The 25,540-nt window shown below is 30.9% G+C and overlaps 1 protein-coding gene across 5 annotated transcripts in view; it reads right to left on the bottom strand.

Moving 5' to 3' along the window:
- LOC141537980 (protein gustavus-like) overlaps positions 1 to 25,243 on the bottom strand; it is a 34,592-nt gene extending 9,349 nt beyond the window's left edge. The window contains exons 1-3 of one of the 5 annotated variants that reach the window (XM_074259215.1): positions 24,781 to 25,243; positions 24,618 to 24,705; positions 19,383 to 19,418 (exon numbers count right to left, since the gene is read on the bottom strand). In XM_074259215.1, the coding sequence (XP_074115316.1) occupies positions 19,383 to 19,418; positions 24,618 to 24,652 (71 nt within the window). In that variant the 5' untranslated portion in view covers positions 24,653 to 24,705; positions 24,781 to 25,243. Of the gene's footprint in view, positions 1 to 19,382; positions 19,419 to 24,617 lie in introns of all 5 variants that reach the window. The other 4 variants (XM_074259223.1, XM_074259241.1, XM_074259249.1 and 1 more) reach the window with 4 other exon arrangements.
- Between the last annotated feature and the right edge of the window lie 297 nt (positions 25,244 to 25,540).

Here is a 25,540-nt window from a genome sequence, read left to right as displayed (position 1 = left end):
GGCTTTTATTTCATTCCAATCACCTTTTTGCCATTCATCAAATCGCTGATTACGCTATTCATTATTTTCATGCTATCACCGTCATTATCATTCATTTTCAATTTAATAATTTTTTTAAAATAGCGATACTATTCAGCAACCATAGCGTATATCAGTAATTCGCAATTTCATTTCTTATTCCGAAGTATTTTATGTTTGAATAAAAAAAAACATAAAATATTTATTGAAAAATATAATTAAACTTTTCTAAATGATTTAAAACTTTTCAATAACAATTTTTTATCTCAAAAATACACTTTTCTTTATTCAAGATTTCTGTTTATCTCTATGTTTTAATATTTGAACCAGATATTAATTATTAAACTTTCAGACTAGACAGCTATAAATATTTAATCCGCATGAATTTAAAAATTTTTCCCGTGTTAATTTATAAAATCTTAAACTTCTCCCAAAAAATAAACTTTATTGATCGGCAAATAAATAAATTCCTTCCACGAGGTCTCTAAATAAGTCCAATATTTCACCCGAAAAACTAAGCCGAGCTTACAGAAAAAAGACAAATAAAAAAAAAAAAAATAAATAAATAGCCTGATAACAAACCGAAAAATAAATAAATCCGAAATAAAACTAATATAACTAAAATATAACTTCTAAATGATATAAACTACAAAGTTTGTTTATCTTAAATGTTTATATAGATTTATCTGGTTATTTAGTTTGTCTCCAGGTCGTAGTCAGTGAGTACGAAAAGGTAGAAAGGAGTAATTACTTGCTCACGTACATCCACCTAGTAATGTACAGTAGTTGTAGTTGTATTTTCCGAGGCCCGAGGGATTTCGTCTGTATTTGTACACAGGCATTGCCTATAGATCCTACTTTGCTGTTTAGATGTGCTCCGATTCGGGTATCGTGTATACTTTGTACATCCATACAGATAGATAGAGCTACATTGGACAGCGAACACGGAACACAGAAAGTGAACAATACAAAGCTTTGCCGGAGGATTTGCGTGAGGAACCCTATATCCTATATCCTATATCCTGGGAATATCGGGATTCGTTGACACGTTGGAACAGCAGGAATCGATCAAACAGAACGAGGACGGGATTATAGTCCGATACACACGCACCCAGTACTACCAGTCTTCCTCATCCACCGATATAGATTTATTATATATATATACATACATATAGAGGGAGCGGGCTGTTCCTGGTTCCACTGATTGCCAATGAGGTTTCCAATTCAACTCGGCAACATCAGGGATTAGCGCAGATTCCGCGAATACCACACTATGCAATCAAGATATACTAGTGTATTTAGCGTCACTCACTCACACACCCACGGTTACTTCTGACGCTCGCATCACACACACGGCCATTAATTATTCCCACTAGTTTACTATTCAACCAGTTAATCTCCCTAATCCTTCTATTTAGCCATCTAGTCCGCTTTCCCCACTTTTACCTTTTTTACACACCTACAGACGATAAAGCACTAAATCCACTGGATTTATATCTATCGATCATCAATTGCAATTATTATTTTATTATCATTATTTGAGAATTGCGCGGGCATACTTTAATTGAGCACTTGCTAAGCCATTGCCGCTGGATTAGATATTAATTTCGCTGCTGCTATTGATAGGCTTGGATTTAGAGGCTGATTTATCATCGGGCTACAGGGAATTCATTACTGAGTTAAACAAAAAAAAAAAAATTAGGAAGACAACTCAGTTATATCGCGAGCTACAGACTTTTTGTGTATTCGTACAGAAACTTGTGCGGATGTATGGACTCGGATTTCTCGGAAGTTTTTGGACCAATCGACTCGGGAAAAATTCTGGAGGGCTCTCCAGGGGATTTGGAGTCTGAAAAATTCAAAATAAAAATTTCTTATTTAAACAGAGGGTGCGGTGGAGGCAGAGTTTAATGTACACAGAGGGGATTTGGGTTGGTAGAACTGAGTGAAGTGCCTACTGGGAGCGAGTACGAGGGGAAACGGATCAATACTCTGGCAGCATTCAACATTCGATGCTGCTTCCGCCTTGCTGCTATGAAATCCACGATGAGTCGAGGAGTTTGTCCCCGAACCCCAAACTCTTCCTACTCATCTATTCTCTCTACTCGACATAACAAGTCGGATACCATTACTTTAGTTCCATTTCCATTCCAACCACTCCACATGTCAATGACCATCTCCGTCAACTGTGGATTTACTGATGGATTTTCTTGGATAGATCCGATCCTACTGATTATAGGATGAAAAAATTTCTTAATCATGATAAATTTGTGTCTTTGTGTTAGATTTTGAAATAATGAGTGGATATTTTTTATAAAAAATTTTTTTCATTCATTTTAATCTATTATCTTGTGAACTATTGACATTTTTAATGATATAAGCTCATCCCGATGTTACACTAATCGAGACCTTTCATTTAAGTACCCACATCAATTTTTCATATATTTTATATATTTATATATATGAATATATGAAAATTATATTAAAATGCATGTGGGTACTCAAATGAAAGCTCTTGATAAGTGTAACATCACGATGAGCTTATATCTTTGAAAACGTCAATATTTATTGAACAAAAAATTTTTTTTGACCTAAAATTTTTTATTGCACAATTTTATAAATGATTAGTTTATTTATAACATGTTTGAAATATAAATGACTTTTATGGGAGATCGATTATAAATAAATTTTAATTAACCATAGACTGAACAATTGATAAAACATGAAAAAAAAAAAAAAAATTGGTTTTGGTATGAAAGTATAATTTAAATTTCATTACAAAAAGTATAGAATGTAAGTATATAGAGTACTTTGTTCTCCAGGGTATAGATGTATAGACTTATAGAGTACAGAGTGTAGAGTACAGAGTACATAGAGTAGCAAAGTAACAGCTGACAACCAGGTTTCAACCCCACACACCTGTTCGCCAGCTGCCACGACAAAGGGCCATTTCGTTGTGCAAGCCCCAAGGGCCTAGACGGAAGCCTTTGTCAGGTCGTAGTTGTTCGATTCGTCTCTCTTACTCTCTTCCTTTTGTACGCTCTCCGCTGACTCTGACTTTATTATTCTCCATACTACATACATATGCTACATACCTTTCTCTCTATACCCGTGTATTTTTGCTCTTATTTATAGAGCACACTCTCAACCGTGTTTTTGTCCCAGCGCGATATTGTCGAGCTAAGGGCCACACCCCGCGAGACCGCCCGCTGAGCGCGAAACAATCATCGTCAAGATTAAAGTCATTTACCACCGAATGTTTTCCCTCCTGTTAAGCTATAATGTTGTTATTTTTTCCAGGACATTATTATGCACACAGCCCCTTAACTTTTTCTTCCGGATTTTAATAACGCGAGATCTAAAATTTTTATATTAAAATTTCTTCTTTGTCGCCTTTTTTACAACCGCTGGATTATTATAAAAATTACTGCCTCATTAACTTCAGTTTTAAATTTCAAAGCAAAAGCCAATTATCTTAAATTCATTTTTGTATAAATTATTTTCTATGAATTTAATAAAAAAAATTGAATTTTTATTTCCTTTGCTATCAAAGCTAGCTTCAAACTTCCTTATTATAAATCCCATTAATAAAAAAATATTAACTTCATAAAAAATTAATCTCAAACTCTGAAGCTGTGAAATGAAAAAACTTTCTGATTAAAATCGATTCGCTCTTTTCTAATATCTATTTTCTAACAAAAGTTTACGAAACTAGCGACCTCTAGCTCTTGTTCTATTATCAGACAATGACTTAAAATCAATTTAGAAAAAAAACTGTTCAAAAATTCCCATAAAACTACGTTTAAAACCCAAAAGTCTCTTTCTGCATCCCAGTACAACAAAATGGCCGTTCGGCATCGAAATGGCGGGCAATAACAATCGCTAGGTATTCTTAAGTTAGCTAGGGAGGAAAGTAATGATTGGACAATTTGGGGATTTATCGCGTAAATTGTAAACGATATGCCAGCAAATGTAATCCGATAATCGTGAGAGCATGTGTGTGTGTTGGAGAACTGCAGTTACTGCATCTACATCTACAACTCGGGCTATAGCATTAAACTATAAACGGTATATAATACGCTAATCTGAGTGTAACCGCGATCATTTTAGAGCTTTGCTCGACTCCACTTGATCGAGTATTAAACGTCCAATGAAATCTGACCCGACATTAGCTCTGGCAAATCCGAACCGCTGAATAACATCAACCATTTATTTAACTAAACTCTGCTAACTACAACACCAACGGTCTCAATTCTATACATTGCGTCTGATTAGATGACTGAATCCGTTTATAAAATCCTTTCATATCGTATCGATTACCTCATTCCAATGATTTGTTTAATATATAATCAATCTTTCGTTTATCAGTGAGTCGTTAAATTTCTTCTGAGTTCTCGGGATTAATATGTAGCTAAAATCTTTATTAATAAATGATTATTAGCATTGAATATTAATCAGACACACTTAACTAATATATAAATCCCTTATGCCGTTGTAAGAGCAAGAAGATTTGGCCATCTAGCGGAATTCCCAAAAACCAAATTTTTACAATTTTTTTTTTAATTGTAAATCTAACATTTTTTATCAAAATTAAGAGATAAAATAAAATTTTATTGAATAATTGATTCATAAATTTTATTAAATCTTTATAAAAAAAATTTGTTGATGTATACAGATTGAAATTAAACGAAATGAAATGATTGGAATAAAATAAAATCAATTCTTCCATCCGTCGAACAAACAAGAAAGTAAATATACAGATAAAAGGTCTTCTGAGAAATGAAATTTATGTAACATTGTAAATTGTACGAAAGCGATGACAGACGATGAATAATCCCCGACATATTTATGTATTATTTAACCGTTATTTGTCGTCGTATTTGGTATTGAGAAATTTAATAAAATGATAAGATGATTGGGCATTGTTGATTGAAACGAGACGCGTAATTTACATCGAGTATTGTCATTGAAACTGACAACTTATAAGTTGTTTGCGATTCAGGAGATACGCTTGTCAAGTTGTTGACTTTTAAAATATTTAAATGTCTTGTTGAACAGAGTTTGACTGTAGAAGAAGATATGCGATTGTAGGTCTATTTATTTACCTATACTGGGAGAAAAAGTGAGAGGTTGTCATAGTGGTAAGCATGAGTACTTCGATGTGACGAAGAATTAGACCTTTCAAACAAAGTAATGATCGAATGATTGCCGATTATTCTTTTCGTTGGGCAATTATGTGACGAAAGCCATCCTGGATTAAATACTAAATTGGGAGATAATTTTTTTGACTTTTTCTGATGGGATATTTATGAATTTATTGATATTTCGCGGATCATTTTAGCAGAAGATGATCTACTGTGCCATTCATTTGCAGTAAGTGGGTTGTTTGAATAAGTCATGGAATTGGAAAGGTGGATTTGGTTATTTTTATTTTAAAGATTTTTGATACATTTGGGTAATTTGATAAATGTTAGATCTAGTTGTCAGGGCGATATTTTAATTGTGGAGAGCTTGAGATAAATGGAAGTATTATCAGTGAGAGGTTTTGATTTTTTGACAGAAATAACCACTAATTATGGAGAACGCTTTTAGACACTTTTCATTATGAGATTATTGGATGATTGAATTTCCGGTGGTTGTGACAAATACGATTTTTCTTTTTTTTAAATTAAAAAGCAGTAAAGTTTTCTTTAAAAAGAATTGGTAATTTTATTAAAATATTAATAAGACCAAAAATTGGAAATTTCAAAAAATTATTAATAATAAATTATTTTTTTGTTTTTGAAATATTTTTTTTTTGAAAAGCACATAAAAATATGAATAATAAAAAAAAAATAATGGAATATTATAATTTTCTAAAAAATTTATAAATTCTTTTTTTTTTCAATTGTTCATTTTTTTTTATGTATTTTTCAAAAAAAAAATATGTATCAATAAAATCAAAAAAAAAATTTCGTTAAAAAATAAAATGAAAATTCAACAATTAAAAAAAAGTTATTTTTGAAATTTTTGAGGCTAAAAATATACCGAGCTTTAAAAAATAATAATTTTCTAGAACTAAGAATTTTTTTTCAATCACCATAAAAGTAATTACATAAATTTGCTTTTTATAAAAATTTTTAAAACTAATTTTTTTTATTAATTTTAACCTTTTACCGCGTAATAGCAATAAATATGACAGTGAAAGTTTTGAGTCTAAAATAAAAGTGTTATTTCGATAATCGAGTAATTATCCAACGGAACTTTTAAAAAAGTGTCGCTATTATATTGTGTTAAACGAAACTTTCAAACGATACACACACACGTACCGTACACCTACGGCAATTAAATTTCAATCAACAGACTACAGTAGAAAAGAAATAAGAGTTGGAAGAGAAAGAAATAGGAGCATCGCAGTTGATAATGGAATTGTAAAATTGAATTAAATAATTATCCGACTGGTCGATTCGATTTTTCCGATAATAGTTTTGATAAACTCAGCAGCGCTGTGTAAGTCGGAAAAAAAATATTTGTTAAGTTATTTAAGATATCTGACTCAGACCTCGACTTTCCTCGTGTTACGCTCCGGCACTTTGCTCGCTCACGAACTCTGGACCAAGCCAATGAAGAGATTGCACAGTTCAAATAAAAACAATATTTTATTTTTCATTGTCCTTATTACCACTTTGCTTGAGCGTTAAATGCTCTTTATTTAATTGAGTTTCTTATTTGATAAAAAAAAAAAAAAAAAAAAAAAAAAAACTTGAAAATTTTTGAAAATTAAATTTTTGTCCAAATTTTTTAAAATAAATATTAAAGATCTAAAATTAAGAAAATAAACCTTGAACTTTAAATGTGCGCTCTAAATTTTTGTTGCGCAATTGGTTGTTGATAATTTTTTTTAGACATTAATTACGAAATTGTTGTAAAAGAAAGTATTGAAATAAACAGCCTTGGATAAAGTAAATAACAACAATAATCAGAATTTTATAAAATATTATTAATGATTAAGAAATTATTTTATTTATTCAATTTTTGAATTTTAATGTTTCGATTCAAAATTTAAGGTCAATTATTGGAAATACGAAAAAGTTACATCAGATCTTTTTTTATAGAGAATTTAATATTCTAAAAACAATAATCGTACACAAAAAAAATAAATATTTGATCGAAATAATATTTATTTGTGCCAAAGATATAAGATATTTGGAAAATAATAAGCTTTAAAAATTTATTTTATCAATTTTCAAAATTTATAATGGCTTTAAAATAAAAAAAAAAAAAAATAATTAAAGAAAATACTCCAATTTTTACCGTCATATACTAACTATCAGCTTTTAAATTTATTATTGTTGCTATAATGGGTATAATAACAATTGGTGACATACGAAATAAGCATTGAAATGGTGCCACACTGGAGGTTGAATCGGTAAACAAAGTAAACGATCCAGCATAGAGGTAATAAATTATAAAATCCACATATTAATGTAAAAAAAAAAAAATAAATATAAAGTAGTGACAATAGCAGTGTCGTCGTAGAGTGGAGAACAGGAGTCGTGAGTAGTGAGATTTGCAAGGACAAAGTAAAGGCAAAAGGCAATGCGAAACCTGTCATGTCCCATGACGATAAAACCTACGCGTGAATGTTACATTATGTTATGAAGGTTCTATGCCGGTTTACTACATACACGGCACATATAATAACATTAACATGGATAGACCTATAAAATATAGATATATATGAACCCCTGTTAGCTCGGAGACACGTGCGTGAGTGGAATATAAACACATACATTAATAACATAAATAAAAGTTTATGCTAAAATAAAAAACTATTAAATAAAATGAATAGAAGAAATATAAAGTAAAAAAGTAACAAGACGCCTTTCGTTTTTCCTTCGATGGCTAGCTGGTCCTTGAGAAAATCTTCTTGCCTCAATTCTCGATTCTCAATTTCATCATTCAGATCGTTTACGATTTAACTATTTTTATCTTTATTTTATTTATACGGTTTGCTTTAAATATTTGCGCTCAACTTATATATTTTGCGTTTTATTGTCAATTGCATTTATTTCGCAACGCAATAAATTATTTTTGCTCTTTTAATATATTGATGTCATGGAATAATTGTAAAAAAATTATAATTTATATTTACCAAAAAAAATAGTAATGAAAATATTATTCAAAGTGAAAAGTGTTGACAAAAAAATCGCCGGAATTAATGATTGAACAATTAAAAAAAAAAAAAAAAAAAAAAATTAAATAAGAGGAAAGAGGGAAAAAACAAAGTCGCAATGGGACAATGAACAATCGTACATTGTTACTTTGTTATGGCATTGTTACTCCACCATGCCTGGACCGTGTTCACATAATTAGGCTGTAAACGTTTTGAGACAATCACTATTGTCTCAGCGCCCGCCCTAAAGAATAGTATAACCAGGATCGCACTCCTCTCGAGGAAACAACGATTTTAATGCAAAAATCCTTCCACTTTGTACGTAAATTTTTATCGAGTTGCAGCTTAAAAATTTTATTTTTGCACAAAAAAAAATTAAATTGAATCAAGTAAATAATTTTGAAAAATGTCATCTTCTTAGTTTTATTAAATGATCTAAGGGAATAAAATTATTTTATTGGTTCAAAAATTTTTTTTCTTGATTCAAATTAATTTTGTGTGGAATGAAAAATTTTTGACAATTTAATATTTATTATTTTTTAAAATATTTATTAATTCAGATGAGAGAGATGAAATGCATGATATTTTATTTTGTCAAAGTTATTCTATTTCTTAGAGTGGTTTTATATTTATATACTGAACCGAAAAGAGCGAGACCATCGATAGCCGACGTATATCATGTCGACGTTTGTTTCGTCTATCTTATAAATAAAATATACGTGAATTACATGTGTATACGTATGAATTAGAGTGTGTGAGAGGCATAAATAATATCATAAAATAACCACGAGCTACGAAAGGCGACAAATTTTATCACTTCTTTGATATAACTGCGACTAGTGGATAAAAAGTTGCCAGTATTATATTATATTATATTATTAATAATTTCTAGTTCTATTCTTTGGTTTAGTTATTTTTGTTCCGGATTTTCATTTTATTTGGCAGTAAAGTTATTTATTGCCTTTGGAAGGCCAATATACGCTTCGCTACATTACGCGCCATTGTGCGGATTGAATAGACGACGGAATGGCCGACGTGAACATGCTGCGGCGCTCTACTGGCAGTTTGAGAAGATGGCGGCGAAATGGAATGGCCGCTATCGTAAACCTTGACGTTTACTCCTGTTCTCGAGATAAGGGATAGGGATGAAAGACAGAAGATAGCAGATAGCAGATAGCAGATAGCAGATAGCAGATAGCAGATAGCAGATAGGGCGAGCTCCGAGATAATAAACAGAAATGAAAGCTAAGGGATCTTGATACTCTTGTTTTTGTTGGTTGATAAGACGCCGCAATGAAACTTGAGAGATTTAGAGGATGCTTTCGGGGAATTGTAACAAAGAACTTTGTTATATTTATTCTTTTTTTAGGTTGTTTTATCTTCGGTGTTTATTATATGGATTTAAAAATTTTTTCTTTATTTATTGGAGTTTGTTATTGGCTATTTATTTGTCTAGAATTTTTTTTTTTACAATTTATTTATTTTAAATTAGTCTTTATCAAAATTTTGGCCTCAAATTTTTTTTTAATTACAAATTATCAAAATACACATTAATGATTCAAATTTTGACTCAATTTTTTATTAAAAATTCTCATCAAAGACAATTAATAAAAATTTTAATCATTTAAATTTTGACTTTGGATTTTTTATTAAAAATTTTATTTTAAAATTATTTAATAAAACTAAATGATTAAAAATTTGGACTCAATTATTTATTGAAAATTCTAATTAAAAACAATTGATTCAAATTTTTAATAAAAATTTTATTTTCAAATTATTAAATAAAAATAACTGGCTAAAATTTTTATTAAAAAATTCTCATGAAGGTCAATTGATAAAATTTAATTTTTTACATCAATAAAAATTTTAATCAAGGACTACTGATAAAATCAATTTCCAAAAAAAATGACCAAGGACGATTGATTGCCAATAACACAATAAACTTACTTATTATCAATAATTAACAAGCCCAATAAAATAAATAAAAGATAAATTAACAAATAAATAAATACTAGACTGAACAAAACCGAATACGAATACGAAGCAGCTACAGCAGGCTGGAGCTTGGTAGCCGTGACCTTGTCTGGTCTCGACCCTACTGTAAAACCAGCTCATGTGTTCTCTCACACAGACACACACACACAGAGATCACATCCTTCGCGAGTCTCCCCACCCTGCGTCAAAGAGAGAGGTGTAAACACTTGTGAAGACGGTTAACTATATATATATGCTATACGGTATATGTTGTATGTATACTGCAGCAGATCAACTCCATTCGCATCTCGCGGTGCATTACTGCTAGATTTAAAAATCTAAATCACCTAATTACAGTGAATTGTTTTAATTTTAAGCTAAACAAAACATCCCCGGGCTCGTTAGCGTGCTCACTACCGTAAAACGACAATGGGCTCGCTGTAAAAATAATTCCAAACAATTGCTCCGTAGAAGTTAGAAAAATCAAAAATCGAAAGTTCAATTATGAGCCTAGAAAATTTTAGCAACTATTTACTGCATTTATATTTTATAAACGTTGGACATGTAATGGGGACTTTTATTTTTTGCACGTTCCGGTGAACTCGTTCAAGTTCTTGTACACGATTACGCACTCGTGAGAGAGTACTTTACTTGCACTTCTTTATTCACTTTGTGTGTGTTTAGTTGTCTTGCATTAAATCCAATAAAATATATATTATAAAAAAAAAAAACCACCAAGATTTTAACTTGAGTCAACTTCCCCGTAGAGTTAAGCAAAAAAAAAAAAAAAAAAATAATAAATATAAAGAAAGACTTGTATTTTGTATTGGCTAGAATCTTTTGGTATCCAGCTAAGTCGCATTATATTTTCTTATAAAAATCAAGCTTTATTATTTTTCAAGGATTTTTTTTGTTATCCCCCAGATTTTTCTCTGCAGTATAATTTCACTGGGATTTATTTTTGAAATGTCATGGATAGACTTTATTTTATTTTTTTGATTGAAAAAAAAATTTTTTTTGAAGCTAAAAATTGGAAAATATTTTTATTAAAAAAAAAATTTTTTTATACAACGATTGATACAAAATATTAATATATTTTTTTATTAAAAACACAATTCAAATGTCTTAAATGAATTTCTTTGTTGGGTAGCTTGAGAACTTGTAAGACACAAAGTTTGTTATTCTTCCGGCTTATTCTCCCTGTTTCATTGCTGAGGTTAAAATATTTGAAAGTTGGATTAATTCCGTACAATGATCCTGCAGGATGAAATGCGGGTCCTTTGTGCCAGCGTTTATAATATTTTTTATATATATATAAAGAAAAAAAAAATATAACACACCCAGGTGTGGATAAAAGCATAAAAATTTTTCACCAAGTTTTGATTCTACTCGTACAGTAGTCAGCAAAACTAATAATTCATCTTGTTGTCAAGGGCCGTTGATGAGCGAGGCTTCCAACAAACGGAGGGACACTCGGATAGCAACAGAGGGTAATACGGCCATCAGAGAGATGAGACGCGAGACGTAAGATTGAATTGGTACGATTGTTGAGGCTGACGTAACCACTTCATCTCAATCGCGAGCATTTCCTTTACATTACATTATATTGCTTGAGCTGTACCAGTTGGCGAGCCACTGACTCATCCTCGTGAGCAGCTGTCGGTCGTAATAAATTTTTATTTAAACCAAGAACCGTCTCACGATGATATGGTAAAAAAAATTCCCGTCAAAACCTTTGAAACTAATCAAAAAACAATAAATTAGTTCTTTTGAAAAAATGACGACAAGATGGCGGCTAGCATGTCGACGCGCAAGAGTTACCTACTGTACCATCACTCGAGCGCTTCCCCCCCCGCTGGGACTGGCAACATCCGACTAATTCTGATAAAAGCGAAAAGTTTACCAGAAATTTCATGATTATTTATGAGGACTTACGGTTAAAGCAACAATTTACTTTGTTTGCAATAAGAATAGCAAGGCTACGGGGAATTTACTTTGTTTCCAAGTCACATAGCCGGATTATGTGCGACAACGAGTCGAGTCAAGCTAATGTAATGTATGGAGTAAGGTCCAACCTACCGCTAAGGACTGGAACTCACAACTGAGGAATGAGAATGCTATAAAAAATAAAAAGAGAAAGAAAAAAAACTAAAAGTTTAGTGTATGGGTATACCCTTGCTCGTGGAAAGAAAGCTGACGAGAAACACGCACGTGAACACGTGCAACGGACGTGCGGGTGCTTTCGATAGGCCGTGTGTGTGTGTGTGTGTGTGTGTGTGTGTGTGTGCGTGGGCATGCAAGCAAATGGATCCTATCCCTTTTTTCTTTACCATTTATGTTGTGTTACGAACCACCCGATAAACATTGGTCTTCTCGAATACTTATTTTATTAATAAAATATGTTAACCGTTTTGTAAAAGTTGTTCAGCAGCTAAATTAGGTAGAAATATGTCTTGTCTTTGTCGCGGATTACAGAAAAAAATTCACAATAAAAGTTGGATAAAAAGTTTTCATGTAAGCGCAACTTTTCATGCATTTGGTATTAGCAGAGTATTTATGGCTATAATTATAGTTAGACTTATAACTACAGTCGTAAATAATTTATGAAATAATGTAAGCTTTTGTAAGTTGACGGAGTTTAATGGTATCATTAGTTATTTTTACAAAGTACATGAAACTTTTCTTATATTGATAGACACTTGGCTGGTGCTAATTTAATTGTTATTAATTAATCTGTTTAGTCGTTTAATTACCACCCGAGAAAGCGCTGAGTGGTTAATTGCTTCTGCTTCTGTTCAAACTAGCAGTAATATAATGGGAGAAAAGAAGAATAAACTATTGTTGGTAATTTGTCTGATGCAATTTAAAATTTTAAGGATATTTTGCTGCTAATAAGCTTGAAAGAGCTTATTTAGAGAATTGCTGTTAGAAGGGAAATAGGATTAGGAGTTGTTCGAAGTATTTCTGAGTGCAAAATCCATCAAAGAGAATCCTTTTTCATGGATTAGGATTTTTTAAGGAACTTTTCCATTAAAGAGTTTTAATTTTTTTTTTGAAAAAATTGTTTGTATAAAAAATCTCAAGACAAATCACAAAATTTGTGATTTTTCTTAGCAATTGGATTATTTTGATGATTTTCATGACAAAGGATCGTTGAATAAATAATTTAAAGAGCGTAATAACCAAGTAAACTGTTTTCTTTTGTAAAATTTATAAATTTTCCAGGGACTGTAGATGGAGGATATTAAAATAGCACAAAACAGAATAGAATATATAAAGCTAAAGAGTTTTCCTTAGTGAAGTCTTTTTAAAGCAGCTTTAGATCTTTCTTTGCTATCAGATATCTAATAGCGGCAATTGTCCAAGACAAATGACGCGATTGCCTTTGTGTAAGAACAAGAACAGTTTATATTATCTCCACCATCTTTCGAGCGCCTTAAGCTTTTATACTTTATTCCATAAATGCTTCTTTGCTACACATTATTTATAGCATAAAAATAGAAATAACAATAAGAATAATAAAAGTTTTTGTTAAAACGATTGGCATCGGGGGCTCTGACCGACGCCGGCTCTACGCAAGACGACTTTTCAACTCATACGAATACTTTTATATTTCGGCCTCATACTCATACTTCTTTCATACACGTATTAACTTATATTCTATACTCTACGGGTAATGTTCCGTCATACCATCATGATTCATTATAAAGGCCTTCCCTTCACTACTGTAATGTACTCTAATAAATAAAACAACGCCCTGAGTAGTCACTTCTATGCTTTATACTTGTACTTAATTCCTCTTATTTATCAGACTCGCTTTAAACACTAATTAATTGCTTAACGAGGCTCCCTAGTAACAGTCCAAGCTTCTGTCAATTTCGACGCGGTGGTCTTGGGTTCGAATCCTACTTAGATTATTTTTTATATAAAAAATTTAATCTCGGCATTTTTTTTACCTATAAAAAAATTAGTGTCTTAAAAATGTCAATAAAAAAATTTATTTTCAAAATTAAATATTTAATCCGAAATAAAAATTTCATCACCGAGTATTTGTTTACACTATCAATATAAACAGTCTTACACAAATAGGTCAGCGAGTGGGCAAAAATAAACGTACTGATAGCGTCTGGTAGCCGTCAAACACACACCATACGTAACATATAATACATTATTACCAAAAGATTGCGAAAACGGTCTCATCCAAAGTAAAAGCGTGAGTGTTTTTAAATATTGTCGAAATAAAACGTTTTCACTTATTATAACATATCGTAAGAAGTTTGACTCGTAACACGTGTATATCACATCCACCAATTTTCTCATTCTCATTCTCATTCAACATTACCATGTACCCATACAATACACACACACAATACGTAACGTAATGCAAGTTGACATTTAATGTAGGTCAGCCACTTTCTATCGCCGGATTATAAAACAAATTAACTCATTTAATTAAAGATATATTAATAATATTGATAGAAATGCGGGCAGGGTTCTATTCTGCTGAGAGATTGCAAATTAAATGTTACAAGTTTAAAGTTGTAGATTAGATTAGACGTCAGCTACATGTTATACTCGTTATGTACGGCCTGAGAGCACCAACATTGATGCAGAGTAGGGTGGGTCAAAAAAATCGAATAACTTATTTTTGATTTTATACTCTGAAAAATAGGTTCGTAGACACCTAAAAAGAATTCTCTCCAAGTATAAGCTCTTAATTATAACGGGAAGGTCCTCCGCTTTACGGGTTTCTATTTTTTTCGAATAATCAGATAAAAAAATTTATATCTCGCTTCCAACTGCTTGGAAAAATATTCCGTGGCATAGATTTTGTGAGAAATTGAATGCTTTACAAAAAAGGTCTCTTATGACTTTTTCAAAAACTCAACCGATTAAAAGATATTCATAGTTGAAGTTTGGCTATTTTAAGGAAAATATTCGTTTTTATTATGAATTTTATAAGTCGATGAAAAAAATTATTTCGGATTGCGGAACTCATGATTTTGTAGGAAATTTACTGCTCTACAAAAATGGTCTCTTATGATTTTTTGATTAAGTGAAGCCGTTACGAGATATTTATCGTCAAACATTAACGAATATCAATATTTCCAGTTTTTGATCAATAATTCGATAAATTTTAATTTAAACTATGAGTTTCAGGAAAATTTACATAAATTTGAGTTTCGATCGATAAAGAAATGTTATAATAAGTTAGATAAAGAATTATTGGAATTATCATTGATTTTCCTTGGAGAAATGCCTCAAGAAAAGATTTCTTTCAAACGTCCTGGTGCTGTTCATCATGCTAGATGGATGGCTAAGGCCATTTATAGTTTGAAAATGTATCTATTCAGAGATGAATTCAAACTCTCTCAGAAAGAATTGCATGGTCTTCGTCATTTCTGTATTTTTATAGTCACATTGTATTTAAAAGCTTGGTTTTCATCAACTTCTGCAACAACTGCTGCTTATCATGACTTGCAGTTTATGAAAAATTTATTGGAGTACAAACATATCAATCCTTTGATTTCTTCAGCTACGTGTGAAAAAATGATTTCGCACTTATGGTATTTGAGCGATGAACTTGCCATTTTATCACTGTTTGACGATGGCGTTCCATTAGAAGTAAAAAAGTATTGTTGAAGCTGTTAATACTCGTGAAGGTACAGATTCTAAAGCTAAAAGATTTGTAATTGCTAAAAAGATTTGAATTCATTGGCGCAGAGAACTCTGAGTGACTTTGTGTCTAAAAAGTCATTAAATCTTTTCAAAATCTTCGATCTACCGTATGACTTTCTTGATGTCGATGTTGAATTATGGCCTACTAATGAGAGTTATCTCGAAAATAAAGAATACTTTCAACAACTAAAAGTTGTCAATGATTCAGCAGAGCGAGCTGTTGCATTAGTCAGTGAATATAATCAATGCTTGACAAAAATGAAGAACAATTCCAGTACTTATTGCAAGTTGTCAAAGAACATCAAAAACATTCCCAAATTGTAATAAAAGAAATTATTTATAGTAATAGCGTACTGTTATGTTAAAAATATAGACAATTATATTGCAATTGATAATTCAATAAAAAATTTATCTATAAAAAAGTTAAATACTGGTTGTTTCTCACTTGATTCAATACTTTTCATATTAAATTTGACAAAGAAATATGTCATTCACTTCAAATTAAACTAATCATTGGCTATATGTCGAAAAAAATGCTCTAATTTCTTGTTTTAATGCAATCAAACAAGCTCAAGACTGAAAACAATATTAAAAAAATTGTTTATAACATTTCTTTATCGATCGAAACTCAAATTTATGTAAATTTTCCTGAAACTCATAGTTTAAATTAAAATTTATCGAATTATTGATCAAAAACTGGAAATATTGATATTCGTTACTGTTTTACGATGAATATCTCGTAACGGCTTCACTTAATCAAAAATCATAAGAGACCATTTTTGTAGAGCAGTAAATTTCCTACAAAATCATGAGTTCCGCAATCCGAAATAATTTTTTTCATCGACTTATAAAATTCATAATAAAAACGAATATTTTCCTTAAAATAGCCAAACTTCAACTATGAATATCTTTTAATCGGTTGAGTTTTTGAAAATGTCATAAGAGACCTTTTTGTAAAGCATTCAATTTCTCACAAAATCTATGCCACGGAATATTTTTCCAAGCAGTTGGAAGCGAGATATAAATTTTTTTATCTGATTATTCGAAAAAAATAGAAACCCGCAAAGCGGAGGACCTTCCCGTTATAATTAAGAGCTTATACTTGGAGAGAATTCTTTTTAGGTGTCTACGAACCTATTTTTCAGAGTATAAAGTCAAAAATAAATTATTCGATTTTTTTGACCCACCCTAATGCAGAGGCTGTTTAAACTATGCTCTAGTTATACCGCGTGTAGAATAGAGTCAAGTAGAAGTCTATATCTTCATCCACATCCTCATCTACAGAGGCATGTAGAGTGTAGAGGATGATGGTGCTTGATGTTAGTTATAATGAACTCGTGGGCGGATTTTGGAGGTTAGGCGAAGGATAGTCAACTCCCGGGAGTGTCTGGGCTTAGCTGTATTGAGGAAGTTGTTCCGATTAAACGCCAGCCGTAATGCTGTGTACGGTTTATGTGTACTCTCCTCTGCCAGTTTATCCACTGTGTGTTGCATGTACTCTCCGGCTAGGCCATGTATTTATGGATCGAGGACATGCAAGTGGATACTAGACTGTAACGCATCACGTCGAGGACCCAATTAGGACTCGTTAGCCCGGGAAGTATCCGCCCAAAAACGCTCGACTTTTAATCAAATTCCGGAGGAAATTTGTTTCCCAGAGCTCGAGGAATTCTGTAATTAACGTCACACTTTTTTTTCCCGGCGAATTCGAACGATTTTTAGCGGTTTTCGGGGAAATTACGATCCGTACAGACGGAGCTTTGTACGGATGTACGGAAGGGCTGTAGCTTGGAAATTTGAGAAGCTATTGGCTTGATTTTTTGTGGGAAGCTTTGATAAGGTTTTCTGACTGGATTTTCAAAGGATCAGGCCTTAATTTAATTTATTTTAAATAAATTAAAGTTGAAAGAAAAATGTTTATGTGTAAGCAGTTAAATGTAACAGGAAGAAACCGTTTCTAATGCGAAGAGAAGAAACAAGAGATAGAGAAGAAGCGTCGAGGCTTGACGAACCTCGAAAGGCAGGTACTAGCCGTTCTGCTTACATCGTATCATTTTTTTTTTCCTTTTAATTCGCGGACAAAAAAACTATTGGGCAATAAAATTCACAGTCTCGGTAAAAATAGTAAGAAAAAAAAATGAAAAGAAGTAATAGTTAGGTATGAAAGTTATAATAAAGTCGAATAAAAGTATAAATATAAGAGTGAAAAACGTCTTTCAATTTGGCAACCGATGTACGACTCGGAAGTTCCTCAAGGACGGCCGGATGCCAGAAAACTTAGTTGCCTTTCTCAAACTTTTTATCCCTTGACTCGTCCCAATCGTGGCACCTCTACGATCTTTCGCTGTATGCTAGTCCTTTCATCTGGTACGGGTTTAGTTCTTTTGAGTGAACCGACGCTGAACCCGAACCCGACTCCGACACTCTTTCCCTCAGTCTCTGCTATGAAATTTCAAAGTTCCTCAAACAAACTAACTAAAACCATCCCAGAGAAACGTATTCCCGATATCTAATAATGGACGTAACTCCTGCATTTCTTCCCAAAGAATCCGATAGTTTACGTTATATTCTATTGAAATGTAACTCACTGTATACCGGTTATAATTTCGTTTAAAAAATATTTCAAAAGTTACCTGAATCGGAACAGAAACAAAACTTTCGATTAAGAACCTATTTCAATTCTCTACTGTTCGGTCATTTTTTAATTAATATTATGATTATTAAAAAGGAATTAAGAGCTGAATTTTTTGGGGGCAGCTCAGAAAAGGCCCTTGAAAGTCTCCATAAAAAATCAGACCGATAGTTCAATTAGATTCCGAATTACAGCCCGTCCGTACATCCGGAATAAAAATAGTACGAATGTACGGATTCGAATTTCTCGGTGAATTTAGGGCTAATTAAAAGCGGAAAAATTTTTTTCTTGTCAAATCGAGTCTTCTGAATGCAATGGAAGGTCTTGTGAATCATTCCCATACGCTGAATCACTGGAAATAAAATAAAAAAGCAAATACGCGATAAGAACGAAGGAAATGTTATGTTTAATGTAAGATCTTGAAGTGAATGAAAACAGCTGGTTGAATGACGAGGACGGAGATCGCGGTCGCGGTGAGTGGTCGCGGGGGCGAGCTGATGAAAGAGACGCGGTTTGTGTGTGTCACGACACGCTTGCGCAGACTGTTCTTTGCTTTTTTTTTTTTTTTTGTGAGAGTGTTTGGAGAAGAGAAAAGAAGATAACTAACAGAGTGCCGAATTGAATAAGAGAGATGCCAGGCTATTTCCATTTTCAAATAAACCGTTGGCCCACCCACACCTCTGACTGTGTACTATTTTTACTGAGCGATAAGTAAAGAGGCTTGATGTTACACACGTCTATAAGCACGTGTTCCAAATTCGTTTCTGTACTACTTTTATCTCCATATTCATTTTAGCGGTTGCGCAGATCATATCAAAGGCTAATTGTTTTAGAAAAAAAATTTTTTTTTTGTTTTTTACGTGCTCATATTAATTAAGGATTTAAAAAAAAATGTCGCGCGGTTATTTATAAAGTTATTGATACCTCGTGTCTTCACTTTTGCTTGTGATACGGCTCAGCCTGAAAGAAAAAAACGACAGGCGTCAGTACACGATTTTAGATGAAATTCTATCGCGGAATATTTTTATATCATTGATATTAATTTATAAAATTTTTAATGAAAAAAATTTTTAAGACAGTAAAGCTTATATTTTTTAAAATGTCAATATTTAAGAAAGTACAGTACAATTTAACAAAATTCATTATTTAATAAAGCAAAATTAAAATTTTTTATATTTCACAAGTCACGGCAGTCATATAGTGACTGCAAGGTTGCTAGTGATTATTATAATTATCATAGCTTCAAACAGAGTGATCCGATTCCGCAAATTATCAATCATCGATCTAACGAGAAAATTCTACAATATTATATATTTATATATAGGTACTGATTGCAGTGAATAGAATAGTAAACAGTAAGCGAGAAACAAACTAAAACTACAACGATCATTAACGTATCGGTTATCTCCCCTTTATCTTAACAGCAATCGCACTCGTATAAGCACAAAGTTAACTACTAAACATATACATTTAGATTTCTATGTACTAGTTACTATATTTACTATTCACTATTTACTCCATATACCGGGAAAATTACAGATGATGAGTTTATTCCCTACTTCTGAAGTGGATAATGGGTAATAGAAGTACTACCACCTACACCGCTTTCTGCTGGTGTTAATTACCCAAGCGAGCACTTTACTCAGCGACTTTATTCCGAATCCTTGTCGCTGTCTTTGTATTGCCTCTACCTTCGCCAATGACTTATCTAAACTCCTCCATCTTTAATTTTATTACACAATTTAACACACACTTTATTTCACAATTTAACTGTACAAGTTTCGTTTTTGCCGAAAGATACATTCAGGTACGGAATATTTTGTACGGTGGTGACCTTCTAACACCTCAAATACTTTCTAATAAATCCCAGTATCATTTTGTTTCGTAAAATACTTCGATATAATAATAAACAAGTTTTTTTTTAGATTTTATTATGAATTAATTTTTTATTTTTAACGAATTTTTATATTAATGATTATAAATTTAAATTATGATATTTTATAGGTCTTAAAATTCCTTTTAATATGAGTACTCACACCCCTATACTGGTTGAAGGATATCAATTCGCGAAAAACCGCGAAATAGCAAAAAAAAAATTAAAAATAATTTTTTTTTTTCAATATTTTTGTTTTGCTTTTATCGAAATAATTAAAAATAATTGTAGATAAATTTTTATAAATAATAATAATAATAATAACTTTGGCTTAAAAATTTATTATTATTATTAAAAAAAAAATTTTAGATAGTCGAAATAATCCCTAAAAAAATAATTAGAGTCACGATTGTTGAAGATGCAAGTAAAGACTAAAATGAGACTACTAATATATGTATCATACGCAGGATAGTGCGATCATCTCTTGCGCTTCCTCGTATGCTTACTGCTTACTATTACCGTACATGCAGACGTGCAACACGTCCGTGTAAGCATAAAAAGAAACTCACATGTACGCTCCTTTATCTGTATTTATACATACGTATCCGTATCCATATACATATCCATACCCATATATATATTATTCACCGATGAGTAAGACCAGCACACGTTTTGAACGCTTGGCTCAATTTTTATTTAAAAATAATAAAGCTTTAGTTACTATGTAGGAACAATTACTGCCTTTGAAGCTTATTTTTACTCTTTTAAAATTTATTATGTTGCTATATACTCCCCTAGTTATTATGCGAAGTCACTATTGTTAGCTTTAATAATAATAATAATAATAATAATATATTTCTATCAGGCATATTAACTATATTTTGAATAATAAAAAAATATGAAAAATTTGTCAAAAATTATAATAACTATTTTTAAGTTAATATTATTATTATTAAATTTTTTTTTATTCGAAATAATAATTAATTATTATTATTATTACTAGCAACCTTGCAGTCACTACGTGACAGCCGTGACTTGTGAACTATAATAAATTAAAATTTTGCTTTATTAAATAATTACTTTTGTTAAATTGCGCGGTACTTTCTTAAATATTGAAGTTTTTAAAAATAGAAGCTCATCCCGGTGTTAAACTCATCAAGACCTTTCATTTAAGTACCCACATGCATTTTGATATATTTTTTATATTTTCATATACATAAATATATAAAATATATGACATTAATTTCATTAAAAAAAACCGACTTTATAAAATAACTATCCTGGAAAAAAAAAAAAATTTCTTATTCTTTTAATAATTTAGATTTTTATTATTATTTAAGTGTTTTTGATTAAAATTTTCAACTTGATGATGATGATGATAATAATAATAATGATTCGAGAATAATAGTGCAATTTGACTGGTAATTATTATTAAAAAAATAAAAATAAAACAAAACTTGTTTAAAATTGAATTAATTAAAAGAATCAAGGTCTTATGAATGCAACAAAATCTCGAAGACATCCATGGTAATGCCCATAATTATATACCGTTGGATTGCACAATAACTCGAATGGAACACGTTGAACGAAGAAGGCGACTGTAGGCTGCACTTACTAGAGTAAAGTACAAGTAAGCAAGCTGTACGGGAGGTTACTCTGTAAAAAGTATCCCGTGGACTTGATCCACTATTCAAGTGAATAAATGATGTCAAGTGAAAGCGAACGCGCTTGTTATAATCACATTCAAAGTTATACTCATTGCGATATATGCTCTTTAATGTATGTATACACATATATTACATACTACACGATGTAATGCCCGATAACCATCGACATACACTTTTCTCTTCTCTTTACTTACACCACTAAAATTTATTACTAAAATAAATTTGATAATTTAATATCTGTTCAACACTTGGGTTTCATTTTTCTCAAGACCATCTTCAGAGTTTTATATTTTTACATCAATTATTTTTCCCTTACACGACAAAATTATTTAATGGAGATAATAAAATAGAGCTTCTTGGTATTATATTAAATTTGATCTGAAAGTTATCAGAAGATTATAAGCAGCATTAAAACCCGATCTCATCTTAACTTATTTAATTTAAAAAAAAATGAAGCATTAAAAAAAATGTATATTATCTTTTATAGAAACATAAAACTCCCTCTAATATTACACGGTGTCATTAAAAAGATAATTTTTAATTAGCTTTGAAACAGTTCTGCTATTTAATTAAATTCATCGTAATTTTTTTATTAAGTAAAATTAAATAATAAAAAAGTATATACAATAGAATTGCGATTCAAGTTTCAAACTCAAAAGTCTGGCTGATACTTTTATTTTCTTTCAACCGATAAATAATAAAACGCTGCAATTCAGATAAATTAATACTTTTTTCGCGTTATAATTAACAGAATTTTTAACAGAGCGCTGCTCTCGTCCCGGAAAGAGAAAATCGAGCAATTGGAAATAAAAATTGAAAAGCTCAAAGGAATTGAACAAATGATGTGTCCATTGTCTGTCGATCGATAAAAGCTCTATCGGGTGTAACGATACTCTGCTTTTAAAGTCGCATAACTACAGATAATAACAATAATAATGATAATAATAAATGAAGTATAAAACTCCAGACATTTTACGGCTTTTTATTGTGACTACAATTGAAGAGACATTTTTTTTTAATACTTTGAAAACTTTTATTTTTATTTATAAATATTTAATTTATTTATATAAATTAAAAATTAAAAGAAAAATTGTCAAGTTAGTTTTTAAATAAATACACGGATGATTAATTTGAAATCGCAAATTTCGTGTTTTATCATTTTTAAAGAAAAGCGTTAAACATGTAATTGCCTCGCTTTGTTTTTTATTACAGATAAATTTTTTTTATGGCTTTGTGCATTTATTATTTCTAAAGAGTTAAATATTTTAAGGCTGGAGGAGACACGTGTCTATTTCATAGTTAGATTATGAGTATTAAGTTAGCTCTCTGACACATTTTTTAAATTTTTGATTTGTAAAATTATTTTTTTTTTTAATTTATAAAATAAATTTCGGATAATTTTGAAATAAAATAATAACTTGTTTTTAAATGATAAATTTATCTTGGCAATTTTTTTTTAAAGATGTGATTAGTATATTTTGAATTTTTCCAAAAAAAAAATTTAAGTATTTATACAAATTTTAGAATATTAAAAAAAATTTTTTTTTTTTTTTTAAAAAAACCTTGAAGTAAATAAAAAAAAGTGTAAGGGGACAAATGTCATTGAAAAATAAAATCAATAAGTATTTTTATCATTCTTGCTATGAAAATAAATATCACGAATAAAAATTTTTATAATTATAATTAATCAATTTTATAAAAATTGAATTTTATTAAAAAAATTTAATTTTATTGGAGTCCAAAAATTTGATACAAATTTTATTAAAAAAATTATTTATTATCATTTTTGTTAAAAATAGAAAATTTAATTTTTTTGATAAAAAATTTTTGAATCCCAAAATTTGCTCCATAAAATTAATATAAATAAAAACAAAATTTTTAATTCCATTAAAAAATATTGTGAAACTCTCAAACTCTTTTATTTGTTTCCAAATCATCAAAAAAAAAAAAAAAAAAAAAAAAAAAAAAAAAAAAAACCTGAATCACGCTTTACAATCCCAAACAATTGATGACCGAAAGTCAATTTAAATTCCAAATTCCAAATTTCCATCTGCATGACTAACTCGACAATACAATCTAATCTCCTTAACTCTCCTTCAATTCTCGACTCTCAATTATAAATTGCCATCAGTACATTACTCATCCGTCCTTGAAAATGCTCAAAGCATTATTATCACCAATTAAACATACGAATAAAGTAAAAAAAAAATTGAAAATTCCTCTTACGGACGTCATATCGCACGCAAACCAAACAAAACAATATCGGAATCCACAATCCACACACGCGTGTTTATTTTCGGCGGTAAACATCCGATTAAACAACATAATAATTGCTCTCCAGTTACTCAAACGTTTACACACTACATCCACAAAACAGTCGTATCATATTATTGAGCTATAACCATCCATTGATACCACAGCTGAAACTCGCTTTGAAATCGGAGCCACGCCACGCCATAATGGCGCTTAATTTCCGCGGGAAATTCAAAATTTAAAAAAGCTTAACCTCAAATTTCACCACGTGTCACGTGTTTCTCCAAAATTATCCTTTAAATAAATACCTAAATCATTAAAACAACAATTACAAATAACAATAATGATATAATTGTGTAAACTTACGTCCGGCGTGCTTTAACAGACCACTCTGACATCATTATAAAACGACGTATCCAAGAATTGCGTCAAACCACACAAACGTATCACGTTTCTTAAATAAAAATAATATTAATAATAATAATAATATATCTCGAGTGTGAATAATCAATATTAATATTGCACTCACGCACACAATAAAAATAAAACTTATTTATCAAAATAACCAATCAACACACTTTAAATAATAATAATATTAATTCAACTGAGAAAAGCTCTTCCTTAATGTAGGCGGTTTTTGGCGCAAGCGTACTCGAACAGTTTGTCCGGGACGCTCAGCAGTAAATCGTCCACGAGACATAAAACGTAAAATGTAACTTTCCAAACATTAACACAAATATACAGTCCAATTTTTAACCCAAGTTTGGAAGAGAGGGAGGGTTTGTAATTTTTGTAAAACTTCACAAAACTTCGCTACAGTGCGCGTCACCAAAATAAAATTAGAGCTTGCTTTTTGCACACACCAACTATTTTAATTTAATTATTTATTAATGCTATTAATAATATCATTTTATTTATTTTTAATTTAAATAATTGTATTAATGTTCTAGGTTAATTGTTTCAATTAACGGGAAAAAAAAGAGTCGCGAAGCTGCCACGACGACGGCCCAGCGAAGACTAAAATTGAACGCGCCGAAGCTGACGCGCATGCCGAGCGGTGGGGGAACATTGCATGCGCTCGCTCTTAAGGAAGGAGTGGGGACAGAAGGGGAAGTACAGTCACGGATGTAGAGGTAGGGTGCCCTTGTCCTGTAAGTTCAAAAATTTTCAAATTTTTGGAAGAGCTGAGGAATTTTTGGTGAGTGATTTTGGAGTTTTTTATTTTTTTTTTTTTGGGGGGGTTTTATTAAAATTTTTTAACCCAACCTGGGAAATATTAAAGCAGAATG

This window comes from Cotesia typhae, unplaced genomic scaffold (genome assembly GCF_013202065.1).
Source record: "Cotesia typhae breed Kobodo isofemale line unplaced genomic scaffold, CoteBio_Ctyphae contig_11, whole genome shotgun sequence".
NCBI classification, from domain to species: Eukaryota; Metazoa; Arthropoda; class Insecta; order Hymenoptera; family Braconidae; genus Cotesia; species Cotesia typhae.
This window is presented reverse-complemented; position numbering and strand designations above follow the sequence as displayed.